Genomic DNA, 16,510 nt, shown 5'->3' on the forward strand with positions numbered 1-16,510 from the left:
CTTTCTTAGCCATCGCTTGCTCCTCGGCGGTACTGCAGTTCTTCCGGGCGCGCGACCCTCAGGACCCACCCAGCCGCGAGGCCCCTCCTCCCCTGCGCGCGCTCCTCCTGGCAACCGGCGTCCCGGGCGCCCAGAGACAGGCCCCGCCCCGCTGCCTCGTCTCCGGGTCGGAACTCCCATGGCAACCGCGGAGTGCGGCCTCGGTGTCACCCGCCCACCCGCCTAGTCAGGCTAAACCATTCGCTTCAGGGATCTCCACAGGGGGAGATGATGGAAACAGGGGGATTTCACAGAACGTCTATGCGCTACTTTGCTCCTGTTTTTTCTACCTAGTTTAAAGTATACTCTTTTTTTTTTCCTCTTCATCTTGCTAACGGTCCGTGCGAGGGGTAGTGACGCGTCTTGCCCGCTCGGTTCAAAGGCCCCCTCGGCCCAGGCCGGCACTTGGGCCGGCCCGCCAGGGAGGCTCGCGGTCTGCTCGGGTTGGCTCAGAGGCGGGGCCGCGCGCCCGACGTAGCGCGCGGTGGAGGCGGGGCTGTGCGCCCGACATAGCGCGCGGCGCTGGGGGGGCGGGGCCGGGCTCAAGGGGCGGGGCGGCGGGCAAGATGGCGGCCGGCGAGTGATTCTTCCAGGATACCTCCAGTGGCCTCTGAGACACCGGGGCCGGGGGTGGGGGGAGTCCTGTCCCCGCTGCCGGCGTTCCTCCTCTCCCCCGCCCCCGGAGATTCCCCTCCTTCCCTTTCTTCTATTTCGCGGGGGTGGGGTCGGTGGGAGGGAGGGTAGGCGGGCCTCGTTCCTGGGACACCATGTCGGACTCTGAGGAGGAGAGCCTGGACCGGCAACTGAAAATCGTCGTGCTGGGGGACGGCACCTCCGGGAAGGTCAGTCCTCTGGTGCGCCCGCCGTGCCAGGCCTGCAAGGAATCCCGGCGCGGCCCCGGCGCCCTTCAAACCTCCTCCTCCTCCCCGTCCCCCCGGGCGTCGCCTTATTTCCGCGAGTGCCTGGGCGTCTGGGCTCAGGCCCGCCAGGAGGTGGCTTGGGGCCCGACACAAATTAGACGCTTGAAGTCCGACGAGAGCTGTCCAGCTCCCTTTAAAAAAAAAAAAAAAAAAAAAAAGTCATTTCCTAATCCCTGCCTGGATCGCGAACTCCTGCTTCTCTTCAAGACCTGAGCCAGCATCGCCTCACTGGGAAGCTTTCCAGCTTCTCGCCTCTGAGGACTAGCAGTGATTTGCCAAAACATCTTACCTGTTTTTCCTTTAGTCCAGGTCACACTTTGCGCCTTCCCCCAACCCCGTTTACCGTTTCTGATGCCTCCGCTGCACTGGGAGCTTCCAAGAGCTTGATTCTGGAATCAGGCTCCCTGGGTGAGACAGTTGGGGCTCCCATCACTTTACTGGTCGAGTCACTGGAGGGCAAATTGCTGTCCCTATTTGTGCTTCATCTGTAGGATGGGTATGTTGACAGGGGTCGTTTCGGAGGGGTGAAGTGTACGAATCCACAGTAAATGTAAACATCTACATGCAGCTTGCAGCACACTGAGTGGACGGACTAAACGTTAGTTTCTGTGTTAGAGCATCATACCTGTTCATCTCTGTTCCCCAGCACAGCACCTGTCAACGCAAACATTCATTCAATAAATATCTCTCGAGCTCTTCTTATAGCCTGGGTGCTGAGGGCAGGGCTGCCGGCATGACAGATGGCATCCTTGCCTTAAAATCTGTCCTGTGATGACAGTTGATTGAATGAAGTGAGTGCGTGAGAATATCTGGCCGCCAGTCCCCTTTACCTCCGAGGCAAGGGTCTTTAACCGAGGGTTGTGGAGCTCCTGAAATGGAGCAGACATTGCCCGGTCCTTGCTCTTTGAAGACCATTGGTAAGATGTTGAAGGATTCTGGATCCGCCCCGCCCCCCAAACAAGGAGCAGAGCCTCTGCCCAGGGAGCCTTCACACCTGTCGCTTCTGTCAGTGGCGCCAACGCTGTCTCTGGTCATACTGCTAAAGTTTGTCTCCTTTCTTCTCCCGTCCCTTTTCCCAACCAGAAGCTCCAGAAACGCGGGTTTATTATTGTTACCAGTGTTCTGTTTTCCACTCGATGTTTCCGTGTGCCTGGTGTAGTTTGGATGCTGGTTTCTGTGGTAACCATTGCTCGATACCTCTTCCCTTGGCAGTTGGCACTGCACAGCTGTTCGCTTCTTTCGTGCTGAGATTTCAGTTCCTAGGGAAAGGTGTCATTCATAGGCAGAGTTTGGAGAATTCTGTTCATTTCTTTCTTGCCATCCGTGATACTTTGTTACTGATTTTTACTGTTGAGGATAAACAGTTCAATATTCTCTGATTACTTTTAAACATTTTGAGGAAGAAAAGAACTTGGGATCACTTTTCTTAGTCAAGTATTAATTATATGACTTTTTGTACGTTTATAACAAGTTTTTGAGTGGATGAATTGTTTTAAATAAGTCAGCATTGTTTCTAACACAATAAAGACTTTAAGTTCTATTTTTAATAGTTTTTCTCATCATTCGTATTTTCTTTTGAATGCCTTCTAATTTTTCACTTTCCAAATCTTTATCCTCCACTCATAAAAATTTATTTCCTGTTTAAAATGATAATGACTATAATACTAATACACCTCAAAAAAAAATAACAAAAGTTGTCCATTATCCTGTATTCTGTCATAATTCTTTAAATTTTTGTTTATTTTTTCTCCTAGTACTCATTTGTTATCATGCATGTATTTCTCAATTGAAATCTGTTCATAACTTTCTACCTAGGTTTTTTGTCTAGCCTGTCATGTATTGTCCTCTTTTTGCTAATTTAGTGTGAATAATTATGACTTTTCATATCTAAAATTCTGTCTAATATGTGACAAAGTGTATTTTTTTCATTCTGTATTATGGAATTAGGGATGCTATTCTGCTCCAAAGGATACTGGTGTTCTTTTAGTCTTTGTCATGTTGACTCATCTGTTTTAAAATTGTAAAGATGTTTTTTCTCCCAGAAATTTCTGGTTGCCAGCATCAGACATCTTAGCTTTTTTCATTGTTCATATGTCAAGCTGCTATTTTTTTCCATGCCATATTCAGTTTTCAGATTATTGGCAGCTACTGATTCCCATTCTGTTTCTTTTGCCATCTTTTTCTTTTATGAATTCAGCCTCTCTTTCATTCTTACTTGTATCCTGATTTAACTCCAGTCCGTTTTTAGGCATCGGTTTTTTTTTTTTTTTTTTTTTGGCTAGTTCTAATCAGGACATATTTATACACCCTTACAAAAGCAATAGAGTATTGCGATGACCACTAACAGTTTATGCAAGAGAAGTTTAGCACCTCCTTCCATTAACACATTTTTCTATTTCTTTCCAGTTTTGATTCCTTTGATTCATACTTTGAATTTTATTATATATTAAGATTTTTTTTTTGAGGCAAAATATCCTTTTATGGTGTCTTTTCAGTATTAGTAAAGGTAGTATGGTTAAAAATTGTTAGCAAAAGTTCACCAAACAAACAAAAAAAAACTATGATGAATCAGATTTGATAGATGGTTGCTCACTTCATAATTGTTTAAGAAAGGTATTTCTACAATGACTTCTGAGAAATTATCAAATGAGACAGATAGCATAATATCTAGATAATTGGAGAGAAATTGCCTCTTTCCTGCTGATTCAGATGCTCCTCTTTAATTTTTGTAGTAAGATGTCTGGAGATGATGTAAGAACCCATTTTAATATTCGTTGTTCCTAATGAGCTATACTTTTGACAAGTCATACTTTATTCCAATAGAAAATTCTAGTTTTATATGTCTCAAAAGTGGGAGGGTAGGGCTTTCAAAATCCAGAAGTCCTATTTTTAGGAAAAGAAACACTCTGCTAAAGTTACATGTGCTTTGGATTTCTCTTAGACTTATGAAAGTGTTTCAACCATCCATATATTAAACATTTTGAAATATCTGTAATAGTATAAGTAGTGTTAATTATTTTTCTTTAGAACCCTTAGCCTCTTCATAGTTTTGTGCTCTAAGTTAAATGAGTTCACTGACATAAACAAGGCTAAATAAAAAAAGGCTTTAAAAAGGAATGCTTACTTTTTTTTTCTTCTGATCTCTCAGTTTTTATGTTATCAAGGAAGCCAAATGAATTTTCATTTTGGTGTAGTGAGTTTATTTCTCAGAGTGTAGCAGAACATCTTTCTTATGGTGCTCAATATATATTTGACCAAATATTTTAGCAGTTTCTTACAAATGCTGATTATTTAAATATTAGATGAATTGGAATTAGTGTGTGCAAATTTTCATTTATCTGAAAAATATGATTCTTATGTCAAAGGAATTTTAGGGTTTTTTTGAAAGAAAGTTTGGCCCAGTTTTCTTTTGCACTTACGTCATAATTATAATAAGCTATCTTGCAAATTTGAGATTTCATTATTTTAGGAGTTGACATCTGATTTTACGTTTAAAATAAAAAAGGGTTATTCTTTAACTTTGAGAATCTGTCTTGAAGAGCAGAAAAGCTTAATGACGCTCCCTTTCTCTTCTTTTAGGGGATGTTTATAAATAAATAGTGCATTACAAATGTTTAAGGAGCTTTTGAGTTATTTCACTAGAATGATTAATTATTTGTTTGCATTGGTAAGAAATGGTTCTGTAAAGAAACTAGAGTTTTGAGTGTAACTTTGAATTATTATTTTAAAAATGTAGATATATATTTGTTCTAGTTATAATATTCTTGTGACTGTTAAGCTTTCTAGTTTTTGAATGGAATATATTTTTTTTTGCCTGCTTAATATTAATCTTAAAAATTTCAGTTTCTTAATTTAAAAGATAAATACTATCAGTTCTATAGAATCATTTTCATTTACCATTTTTAATGCAGAGAAAAATTAGACACATTTCTTAGGGTAAAGAAGAAATTGTATAAACAGGTTCTCCTTTCCTTAATTAGCTTTACTTCTTATTAGCTGAGGATACAAACTACGCAGATGTTTGACCTCAGAAATGAAACATCTGTGAAAGTTGTGTTGAGCTGATATATAGGGGCATATAAAATTCAGATCTTTACTCATGTTGTTTTAGTTTTTTCTGTTGATAAATAGAAATTGTAATTTCTAGCAAGGAATAGGAGGTTGACAGTCAGGAGATATAAAGAGATTTAGAGAGATTTAGCTGATTAGTGTGTTGTTGCCACTGATAGCTGGTTGGCAAGTGAAATGTACCTGGTGGAATGAAAAGTCCCTCTTCCCCTTGTAATTGATTAGAACTGCTTAAAGTTGCTTGTTGGTATAATTGGAGTATAAATATTAAGATTACTTAATAAGATATAGTAGTGATTTTGTTTACGTTTCTAAAGCCAAAGACATTAATTTTGATATTCTGTGCATCAATTTTTAGACCTCCTTAGCTACCTGTTTTGCTCAAGAAACTTTTGGGAAACAGTACAAACAAACTATAGGATTGGATTTCTTTTTGAGAAGAATAACATTGCCAGGTAAGAGACTAAAATGTCTTAACATAGAAAGTTGTTCATTCACATCTGACGATAAGAGACATAAGCAGAAATGTGTAACATTTGGGTACTGTTTCTGTGTTGAAAATATATGTAATCAGTAAATGTGTCTTAGGGAGGTTCTTTCATCAGCATCTATCGTGAAGACATACTGTTCATGTGTGTAAGGAAAAAGTTTATATACTCCCCACTCTACACTGTTTTTGACCGTTGCACATTTTTTGAGGATAAACAATAGTTGCTTATAAAATTCTAACCTTAAAAACAAAATCAAATGCCATATAATTATCAACAGATATTGTATAAACTAAATGTGAGAAGACTGGAAAGGATTATTTTTTTAAATGTTATTTTGATTAGCCTCTGCTTCAGTTTTTTGTTTGAGAGAAAGTTGGAACAGAAGTATAATGTAGCTATGGAACTTCTGTGCTCTAATATGTGAATGCTGTTTTATGCAAGGCAGCATGAAATTGCTGGCATTTAATAGACCACTAAAATTTAGGGTCCCTAGGCACTCATAAAAATACAGTTTGAGCATTCAAGATGTTTCAGTTCACCATGCAAAGAAACTATTTAGATGCCAGTTGCAGCACATTTTGTGGGAAATACAGGGAAATAATAACAAAAAAAGAGTGGTTTCTGTTTTAAGTTAGTTTCTGAACAATTGGGGCTTTAAAATGCTCTGTCCATTCACTTGTGCTTAAATTATGTGTTTAAAGTATTTTATTAAAAGCAGTTTGTCTTGATTGACTTCATAAACCAGTCCATCTCTCTCCTCTCTGAGGAAACACATGTGAATAAAAAGAGTTGCAAGTGTAGTGTCAGATTCATATACTGGAACGTGAGTGATATAGTGGGAAGGGGTTTAATAAATTCTAATATTATTGAAATATATTAGTCTCTCAAATACATCTATCAGACAACTCTCTATGAATGTTTTAGAACAGCTAATGAAAACTCTTGGTAATTGAACATATTCTGCATATCTCACTAGTAATATACTCTGTTATATTTTGATGGTTGTTACTCGACTACCAATGAAAAATAGATAAGAAGAAGATATAGCTTCAGAAACGAATTCCAATTATCCATTACTAAGTTATTGTTCAGAAAGAGGTTTAATGAGAAACATGTGTGTATTTTGTTTCATTTGCATTTTTGTATGTATTAAAAACTGAAAATCTCCTTTTTATTATTAGCTTATGGTTAGGTTAATGCTGATATAAATAGAATATTTACCCCAATCACTAGCAGAATACATGTAGAAATCAGATAATATATTTACTGAAAACTTATTTTACAACAGTTTCTTCAGAGATGCCAGCTGTACACAGAGAACCTCAGTATGTATGTAATTACTGTTTTGTTTCAGTGCTTAGCAGAAGCAGTAACTTTCTGTATTATGAATATTGTTTAATTTTTCTGATTTTTGAGTTCAAAGACTTAAGTAAAGGAGCAAGCACCTATTCAGACATTAAAAACATTTTAATGCTGATTCTAAACATTTTATATGTGTAATACATGTTGATGATTTCTAGTTCTTTGCACAATACCAGCCATTTTTGAATTTTGATGACTTTGTAAAAAGTATTTGTTATTTTTGAAATCCAAATTTATAATATATTTTAGAGTAGAAAGTACTTAGGTTGACACTAGGAAATGCATACTCTTATTGAATATATGTTTTAATTTTCCTGATTGAAGCTTTTATTTTGATGGGCAGAGTTCCAGAAAAAAAATTTTTTTTATATAAAAGCAGTTGGTTTTATTCTGTTTAGTGGATTTAAAATTATTGTATAAATATTAGTAGGAAAAAGTTGTAGCTTGATTTGATATTAATAGATATATTAAGAAATAAGATGAATAAATTAAAGGTTTATAGTATACCCTTTGTATAGTTTAATTTTAATTCATTGTGCCCAGTGATTAATATATGTATCATTTACTGAAAAATTATAGGCAGCATTATTAAATTTATGGTATAGCAGCACAGGAGGCAAATCTAGTATTTGTTAGTATTCTAATGAGTCTTCTATCCATTTGGTTCGTTAGAGGTATAATACCTCCTGTCCATCTACTGACATTCTCTTCATGCAAGTTTTCAAGGTCATTACTTTGCAAATACTCATCCGTGTTAGTATATTTCATGATCTGGTATGCTGTATAGTCTGGATGCAACCACTGTGCAGATTTTACTGCTTAAAATAGTGTATCTGTTAGTCAGAGATTCTGCTGATAGAGCTTCTTAAGAGCCTTAGTCAAAATACTTTCAGGAAGCTTGTGGGTACAGTCCAGTAAACAGCGTTCTACTGTGAAAAGGATTTCTAAGTCTTTAGTACAAGAAGTGGGCAGACTTGTGTTTTTAGTTCCATCTTGACTGTGCAGCACTTTAAGTAAGGTTAACCAAGGCACCAAGTGTACTTCTACAAGGTCACTGTTGAATCCTCTTGGTGGCTTTGATTCATACCAAGAGCAACTTACCTGTATTTTGTCACCTCATTTATTTATTTTTTTCCCTAGTTAAATGTCATTTCTTACAGAGGAGCAGGAGTAGCATTTTGCATTTAGGATTAGATTGCTGACAGTTTCCTCCTTAACATTCTTTATTAGTTAGAAATTTATTTTAATGGATTCTTGGTTTTTAAAAATTTTGCAATGTTGATTATTTGCAAATTCTTAGTTTTATAGGCTTGTCACATTGAAAGTATACTAGAAGACTTAATATGTTTTTGCTTGTTAGAACTAAAGGGAATATTAATTTGAATTCTGTATTATTTTGTTTCTCAATTAGGAGGAACTCTGATTTATGTGTTAATAAGCCTAAAATTCAAATGTGGAAGTTGAAAATACATTTCTTGATACATGAAATAACCATGAAGTTAATATCGTTTGTTGAAGCTGTAACAAGAAAAGTTGTTTGTTTTTTGGTTAACATTGTATATTAGTGGGTTATTAGTAATACACAGCTATTTTTATCTGAGGCACTAGAATATGTATATTAAAGAAAAACAAGCCAAGAACAACAAATAGTGTTTATTTGGAAAGGTATGGATTTAACAAATATTCCTTCAATACAGGAATATAAACCTCTCAGGTGGGAGATAGTTGAATAAATGATTTTAAGTCTTGAAATTATGTTGTCAGAATTTTGAGTATGTAGTGAAGATGATACTTCTAAAGTTATAGATAGGATAGGGTCTAAATATCAGAATGTAAAGAAAAAAAGCTTCATTTTTCTTGATATGAAGTTAAGTTTATTGACCTTGAAGAAAATGGTATTAAATGCCCTTTATTAAGTTTACCTAAAATCTTTAAAAAGTTAACACTGTTGAGGACTGGTTTTTGAAGTAAACATTTAACTAAAGAGTCTTGTTAGTAAAATGAATAGAGTACTGCCTGTTTATCTAGAGGCCCCTGAAACTATATGACATTCTTCTGGTGTCAGCTAGCCTTTTCTCCCCTGCTTAATTTGAGACAGCATTGTAGGACAGTGAATTTTGAATTTAGATTTCTTAATTTTCTAGAATTTAATTTTCTTAATTAAATTTTCTTAAAATTTCTTAAAAATTTAGATTTTTAAGATACTGGCTTTATACAAGTTGTTGGGTGAGTCTTCGTCTGTAACGTTTGGTTTTTGTATTTGTAGAATTCTAAGAACACTTCAGTCAGTACTCTGTGAGTGTTGAAAGTGTGTATATGTGGGAAAGATGACGGGTGATAAACTTCAGTAGCTCTCATTAATGCTAATGGAAGTTCCTCATGTAAATCCTGCAGGTTGGCAGATGGAACAGAACTATCTCAGATAATGGAAAGATTGTAATACAGACCCTACAAAACTTAGAGTTAAGGGTAAAAGTTGACTGGTTAATCTAGTGTTGTACTTTCTTTCCAGTTGCTAAGTTGAATGGTGTGACTAACATTCTCCAATTTTAGTGTTTTGCATTGGTATAAAAATTCATATCTATATAACATTTTTTGGTTTGTTTTTGAAGTGAGACGTCTTTTAGTATCTAAGATTTTGAGTTTTCCTGATTGGCAAATCATTCAGAAAGATACATTTTTGGTGTGGGAGCTCCTTTTGAAGATGCTGATTAAAATTCTGTGCACCTTTGGAGAAAACAGCATAATTTTATTAGGAGAAACAGTCTGAAATGTTAAAATACAAAGCATATTGAACTTGGTCTTTAAATTTTGTTGTCTAGTCACTAATTGCATTGATAATAGAGAATAATGTCTTATAAATTTTTTATCAATAAATATTTTACAAAATGGATGAAAGAATTTTAAAGATTGCCTTTTAGTAATTTAGAATGCTTTTATAATGTTTGTATGGGGAAGAGATTTGTGAAATCATCAAATAGATTTACTCTATTTTATGAGGGCTTTGAAGCACATATTATAATTAGTTTCAGTGTAATGCTTTGAACAGATATAAATGCATCATAATAATTTGTGATATCTTGGGTATATATCCTACATCAGTAGTGAATATGGCTGTCAAAATGTTTATATTTTATAAGTTAAATTTGAAAACATGTAATTTTAAAATTATGTTCACTATCATATATAGTAACTGACATTCAAATTTAAAACTTCATTCGAATTGAAACCTTGAGACCATTTTTGTAGTGTGTTGGTAATTTGTGAGTTTTATTTAGAACCTGTAGAGTTTAGAAGTTACAGCAAAATTCATTATATGCAATAAGGTGAAGTTCAATTTTAATTTTTAAATTATATATCTTACTCCACACTCAAGTGCTTTATTGTTTTAGTCTCTGTATAAGAAAATAAATTTAAGGTCTAAGATGTTTGTGAATTAGAACTTTATTTATTTTCTTTTGTTTTGAAGGTGATTATAAATGTGGTTGCATGGAACTGGGGTAAAGTGTAAACCTAAATTCCCCACTGTTAATCTCTTTTGACAGCATTATTTCACAATTCCACTTATGTGAACATGCGGAATAAACATGCACATTAGGTTCAGAGTTTATCACTGTGACTTAATGTTCTGTGAAACTGTATTCAGTTGTTATATTGTTCCTGTTTTTCTCATTTTTATATTCCGTTTTATATTCTAGGAAGCTTGAATGTTACTCTTCAAGTTTGGGACATAGGAGGGCAGACAATAGGAGGCAAGATGTTGGATAAATATATCTATGGAGCACAGGTATGAAATGAATTTTATGATTATTCCAATACTGAATATACTCAGCTTACAAGCACATAGACAGGTACATACACAGACCACACACACATAGGCTCTTTCTACCTTGATTTTTATATCATATGTAGGGAGCCGGATTTTACATTTGTGCTAATCCTTTTATTTCATCCTCCCTCAAAGTCGTGTTTGGAATGATTTGGGTCAGGGAACTGGGTAAATCTTAATAGCTTTCATATGCTACTTGTATTACTAATATTACTGTCAGAAGTTTAATATATGTAGTAATAAATGATATTTTGATATGTAGTAACTGATTTTGGTCACGTTCACTTACAGAATATATAAATTGAATGAAAATTATTAGGAAAATTTAATTTCATTTTAAATTGTAAGGACAAAAACATATATATGTATATATTTTTTATGCTATGAATTAGTTTATTAAATATTTATAAGTGTTCAGATTTAATAGATATGTTATATCAGAAAACTAAGTATGACTATATATGAAGTTTTTTAACATGATAGTCATGTGTAGTGTGTTTTCAGAAGAAAGTCTATGTAGAGAAAGGAAAACTACTTGAATAATTATATAACAAAAAATCTTTGGCAACATGAGCTTATATAGATATATAGATTTTTAAATTAAATTATGCTAATAGAAAATATACATAGTAATTAATGTACTTAATTATTGACATGCTGTGTTTTTGCTCTTTCTCCACTTTGAGTTGGTGTGTATCTTTCATTTCATCGTGAGGTGTTGGGGGTAATATTCATGATCCTCATTTAGTTCCTTGTTGGAGTTTGATGCTTTAAGTGGAGAATCATAACTTGGTTTTGAGGAACTGTGTTGCTCATAAAAAAATGAATCTAGAAAATAAAGGCAGAGTTTTAAGCACTCTTCTATATGAAGTTTGATCCATAACAAATACCATTGCCTTAATTTTGGATGGAAAATAGATTCTGAGTTACCTTCTAAAATATACAGAGAAGGCTGAGGCTCGCATGGTTCTTGACCATGTCTGAAGGCCCTCGAGCTGTGTGTTTGCGTTGTTGACATATAGATTAGGCTTTTAGGACTCCCCTTCGCCTTCTCTTCTACATGTTCTTTGTCTCCTGGAAAAAATTTCACCTGTGACCATATGACTTCATATTTTATGCCTGTTCATTTTCCTCTTAAAAAATATGTCTCAAGTTTTTGTGTCTGGCTTTTTTTATTGTTGTTTCTTTCTATTTTAAACTGGTTATGTTTAAAGTAGATAGTAAGGTAAAGAAAAATTATTGGGCAGAGGTTTGTGGAAAGCCACAGTCCTTGTTTCATTCACCTAGTTGGTAAACTAGGGTTTGAAAAATGACAGTTTCTTTTCACTTTGATCCATTAAAATCTATCTACATAGATACATATTTGATTTAAAAAAATGAGAACTAGATTAGTCAAGCTTCTAATGATATTTGACTCTGAATGTAAAATAGAATAACTTTTTATGGTTCATAGATATATCTAGAATTAGTGGTGAATGGAAAGTTTTTATGCATCTCAGAGTAAATAATATAACATTCAATTAATAATTTTTTTTTTCATTTAAAAATTAGGGGAATATAATGTGTGTGGATTAGACTCGCTTAATTTTACCTTACTCCAAATCATTAAAAAATTTGATATATTTAGTGTTGGTTAAAACAAAATTTATCAAATTTGTAATTTGATTTATAGGAATTTAAAGTTTATTAATATTATAAAATTGTTATATAAAATTAATATTGGTATGAAATTCACATAGTATAAAAACAAACATTTTCAAAGTGTATAACCAGTGATATTTAGTACATGTACAATGCTGTGTGACCATCCCCTCAAATCTTTATAGTTCTTTACAGTGTGTGTTTTATGCTATCATGTAGCTGTTAAAAGTCAGCAGACATTAATGGGCAAATTTGTAGAAATTTTAAAAACTCCATCATCTTTGAGAATAGTTGAGTTTAATAAAATGTCTGTATTCATTTCTAATGTAATTCATATTTTGGGAGAAAGAGAATGTTACATGAGATTTCTATTTTGAAGGTACTTGTTGATTTTCTTTTTTGACAGTGCCTTACATTGTTTATATATTATAATCTCTGTAAAGCATATACCTTGGTTTATTAAAACAATGCAGTAAAGTATTTCTAGGAAGTACATGAACTTTTTCATGAAATCATTCCAGGAAAGTAGGAATTCTGAGATGATAAAATGAATTGTCATAAATTTTTTCTGCTTTCCAGAGATTCTAAGTTAAATGCTATATAAAAATACAATAAAGTACAGTAGTTTCTTTTGTTAAAATATATGTAAACTTTTTTACCCAGACCAGAGAAGCTCTGACTATAGTTCTTTACTATAAATTGGGGGAAATGTTACTTTTAAAAACAATGCTTTCATAAACATTTTAATAGTGTTTAATAATGTTATATAATTATATAACTAGTCTTCAAAATAGATTTGTGTTTAGAATCATTGTAGATCCTGTATATTACCCATCTAATGAATACTTCAGATTTTTGTGCACATGCTAAAGGGTAGAAATCTTTGAGAAATGTTTTGACAAGCTATTTTGAGGACATCAGTATAATGTATTATTTAGGATTATGTTCTAGGTTCTCTAACTTAGGTAATGTGTATGGAAAGAATTAAATATAATTGGGTTATTAAGCTATGAATCTGTTTTTTTTAAAGCATTTTTTATCATCCAGGAAGAAGTTTATTTGTAGGCTAGGAACTAACTTAGATTCAAATCAAACTGATTGTTTTACCTTCTTCACTTTTTACTGTCTTTACTTTTTCTCAACCAGTAGCATTGAATTTTAGTGATAGTATATTGAATAGTGTTGGTTAAAACAAAATCGAATTGACATCCAAGAAGGAACTCGTGAGGTATTTTGTCAAAAACTAGTTCTAAGAATTGTATGTCCCAGTTAAATTCCCTGATTTTAAATTAACTTAAAATTTTCTAGGAGTCTTCAGAAAGATGTTATAGGCTATTTTTCATAGTGGTTGCAAGCAAACACACAGCACATAGTGTTTAGTGCCGTGTAACCTGTGGCTAACAGAGGCTAATAACAAACCTCACAGAAGGACTGGATGTTTCTTTTTTGTAGCTCTTTCTGCCCTGGAATCTAAGTGGTTTGCAAACACTGCTCTACTGAGTATAAACCCAATGAAGTGTAGGCATTTGTGAGTAGAAGAACACAACTGCTAGTGTGAGCCACTGCCCCATGCAGATGAGCCGCCTTGTGAACCACCAACAAAAGGATATGGTGCGTGTATGACAGCTGGGGAGACAGCAGATCTCGAGCTTGGCCTCCCTGACACTCTGCTGTCTTTTACTTTGACTGTTTTTTCAGTTGGATATTTGCCAACTTGTAACTGATTATATTTACAGTCCTCTTTGCTGTTAGTGTTCCTTCTTACAGGTTGTACTTATACAGTAAAATATATGTTGTTATGACTATTGTAATTCATTTCTATATTTAATTAAAATCTAAAGTAGATTATTTGTTGTACAAATGAGCAAGAAAAAATGCCTGCATTTTGGGAGTGAGGAACCTTTCATTAAGTTGTTTGTATTGTTATCTGTTAAATTTTAGAACTAAGTTTTGAAATACCTTATAATATTGTTAAGTGCTGCCACAGTGTTTGTTATTTCAAGATTGCTATTAATTATTCTTTTGAAAATGGTGTCCATTTGATTTACCGACTCATCATACTTACTTGGTATAGTGATAAGTGCAATCCTTGGGGTCGCTAAGAGTCGGACACGACTGAGCAACTTCCCTTTCACTTTTCACTTTCATGCATTGGAGAAGGAAATGGCAGCCCACTCCAGTGTTCTCGCCTGGAGAATCCCAGGGACAGGGGAGCCTGGTGGGAGCCTGGGGAGCCTGGGGAGTCTATGGGGTCGCACAGAGTCGGACACGACTGAAGTGACTTAGCATAGCATAGCATAGCATAGCATAAGTGAAGCAGATGAAAACAAAGTGCTATCTAATATTATGTAGTTATCTACTAAAAGTCTTAAGGTTTATAAAGAGAAGAGTTTTTTTTTTTTTTTTTTGACAATGGTGAAGTTAAGATGGAAAATAGAGGACATTTTTATCAAGAGTTTGTTAAGATATAGAAGGATTGATTAAACTTAAGAGTGTGATTTCCAGAAGTCATGGCAGAAAGATTTGGAAAGAGGAGGAGCATTTGGAGGGTCAATTAGGAAGAGGAAGCACAGGGCAGGATAGAGATGAAGATGTAAATAGCAGAAGGATAAATGGTGGATAGATGTTTGATAGAAGAGGGTATCAGGGACATGAGACATGGTGGTGGGTTTAGATGGCTGCAAGGTTTCCAAGAGACAGTTACTTCCAGCAGTTCCCTGGAGATTCTTCTCAGACTTCAGTTGTTGCCGAAATGTGTTACATTTCTGAGGGAGTTGTACTTTCTGATAGTTTTCTGGAAGAGGGCTGGATTGATTGATGTGGTGAGAGACTTGGCGCTTTGAGGTGCTTGTATTATAGGCTCCCAAAGAGGTGAGTACTTAGAGGTCCGGCTTTGGTGTGCTGAAGCTGGTGGGTAGAAGCTCTGGGAGTCAGTGGCAGCTTGTATGAGTTTTGGCAGTTTGTGTGTTTCAGAGGATTGGTTCATTTCATCTGTGTTTTCAAATTTTTGGCCGTGAAGTTGTTCATATTATTCCTTCATTATTCTTTTTTTTTTTTTTATTCCTTCATTATTCTTTTAATGTCTATGGGAATCAGTAATGACCCCTCATTAATTTGTGTCTCTTTCTCAGTCTCTCTCTTTTTGGTTAGCCTGGCTAGAGGTTATCAGCTTTTGTTAATTTTCTCTATTGTTTTCATCTTTTCAGTTTCATTGATCTTTGCTCTAATTTTTATTATTTTTTCTTCTGTTTGTGCTGTTTAAATTCCTCTTTTCCCTTAGTTTCCTAAAGTGGAAGCTTAGATTTTTGATGTTTTTTCTTGTGATTATATATCACAAGAGATATATATGTCACAAGATATATGTATCACATTCAGTGCTCTGTACTTTCTTCTAAGCACTGTTTTTGCTGTATCTTCAAGTTTTGATAGATTGTATTTTATGTAAGATATTTTAAGTGTCTCCTGGGACTTCTTTTTTTGACCCATGTGTTATTTAGAAGTATGTTTAATTTCCAAATATTTTGACTTTTCCCAGCCATCTTTCTATTATTGATTTCTAGTTTAAGTCCATTGTCATCTAAGAACATGCTTGGTATGATTTCTATTCTTATAAATTTTGTTAAGTATGTTTTATGGTCCAGAATGTGAATGTTTGATGAATGTTTCATATAAACTTGAGAGGAGTGTACATTTTAATGCTGTTGGATGGACTGTTTTATAAATGACGCGATTAGATAAAGCTGATTGTTAGTGTTGTTCAGGTCAACTTTCTGCCTTTCTGCTTGCTTGGTGTATCAATTAATGAAAAAGAGGTATTGATATCTCCAACTGTACTAATGGATCTGTGGGTTTTGAATTCCATACAGTTCTGTCAGTTTTGGCCTCCATATTTTGATATTCTGTTGTTAAGTGTATATACACAAAGGATTTTTATGTTTTCTTGGAGAATTAACCCCTTTATCATTATGCTGATCTTTATAAAACCTCATGATTTCCCTTATTCTGAAGTCTGCTTTGTCTGAAGTTTATATAGCTGCTGCAGCTTTCTTTTTGCTTGTGTTACACGATATTTCTTTATCTCTTAACTTTTAATCTGTATCTTTGTATTTAAAGTGTGCTTCCTACAGGCAACATACAGTTGAGTCTTGGTTTTTTGGAGT

At 34.8% G+C, this 16,510-nt stretch overlaps 1 protein-coding gene across 5 annotated transcripts in view; it reads left to right on the plus strand.

Annotated features, from left to right (window-relative positions):
- The first annotated feature begins 665 nt into the window (after positions 1-665).
- RAB28 (RAB28, member RAS oncogene family) overlaps positions 666-16,510 on the plus strand; it is a 108,458-nt gene continuing 92,613 nt past the window's right edge. For all 5 annotated transcript variants that reach the window (XM_025289693.2, XM_006075828.3, XM_006075827.3 and 2 more), the window contains exons 1-3: positions 666-881; positions 5,386-5,482; positions 10,579-10,667. In XM_025289693.2, the coding sequence (XP_025145478.1) occupies positions 807-881; positions 5,386-5,482; positions 10,579-10,667 (261 nt within the window). In that variant the 5' untranslated portion in view covers positions 666-806. The remainder of the gene's footprint in view (positions 882-5,385; positions 5,483-10,578; positions 10,668-16,510) is intronic.

The sequence above is a fragment of the Bubalus bubalis genome, chromosome 7, assembly GCF_019923935.1.
Source record: "Bubalus bubalis isolate 160015118507 breed Murrah chromosome 7, NDDB_SH_1, whole genome shotgun sequence".
NCBI lineage: Eukaryota > Metazoa > Chordata > Mammalia > Artiodactyla > Bovidae > Bubalus > Bubalus bubalis.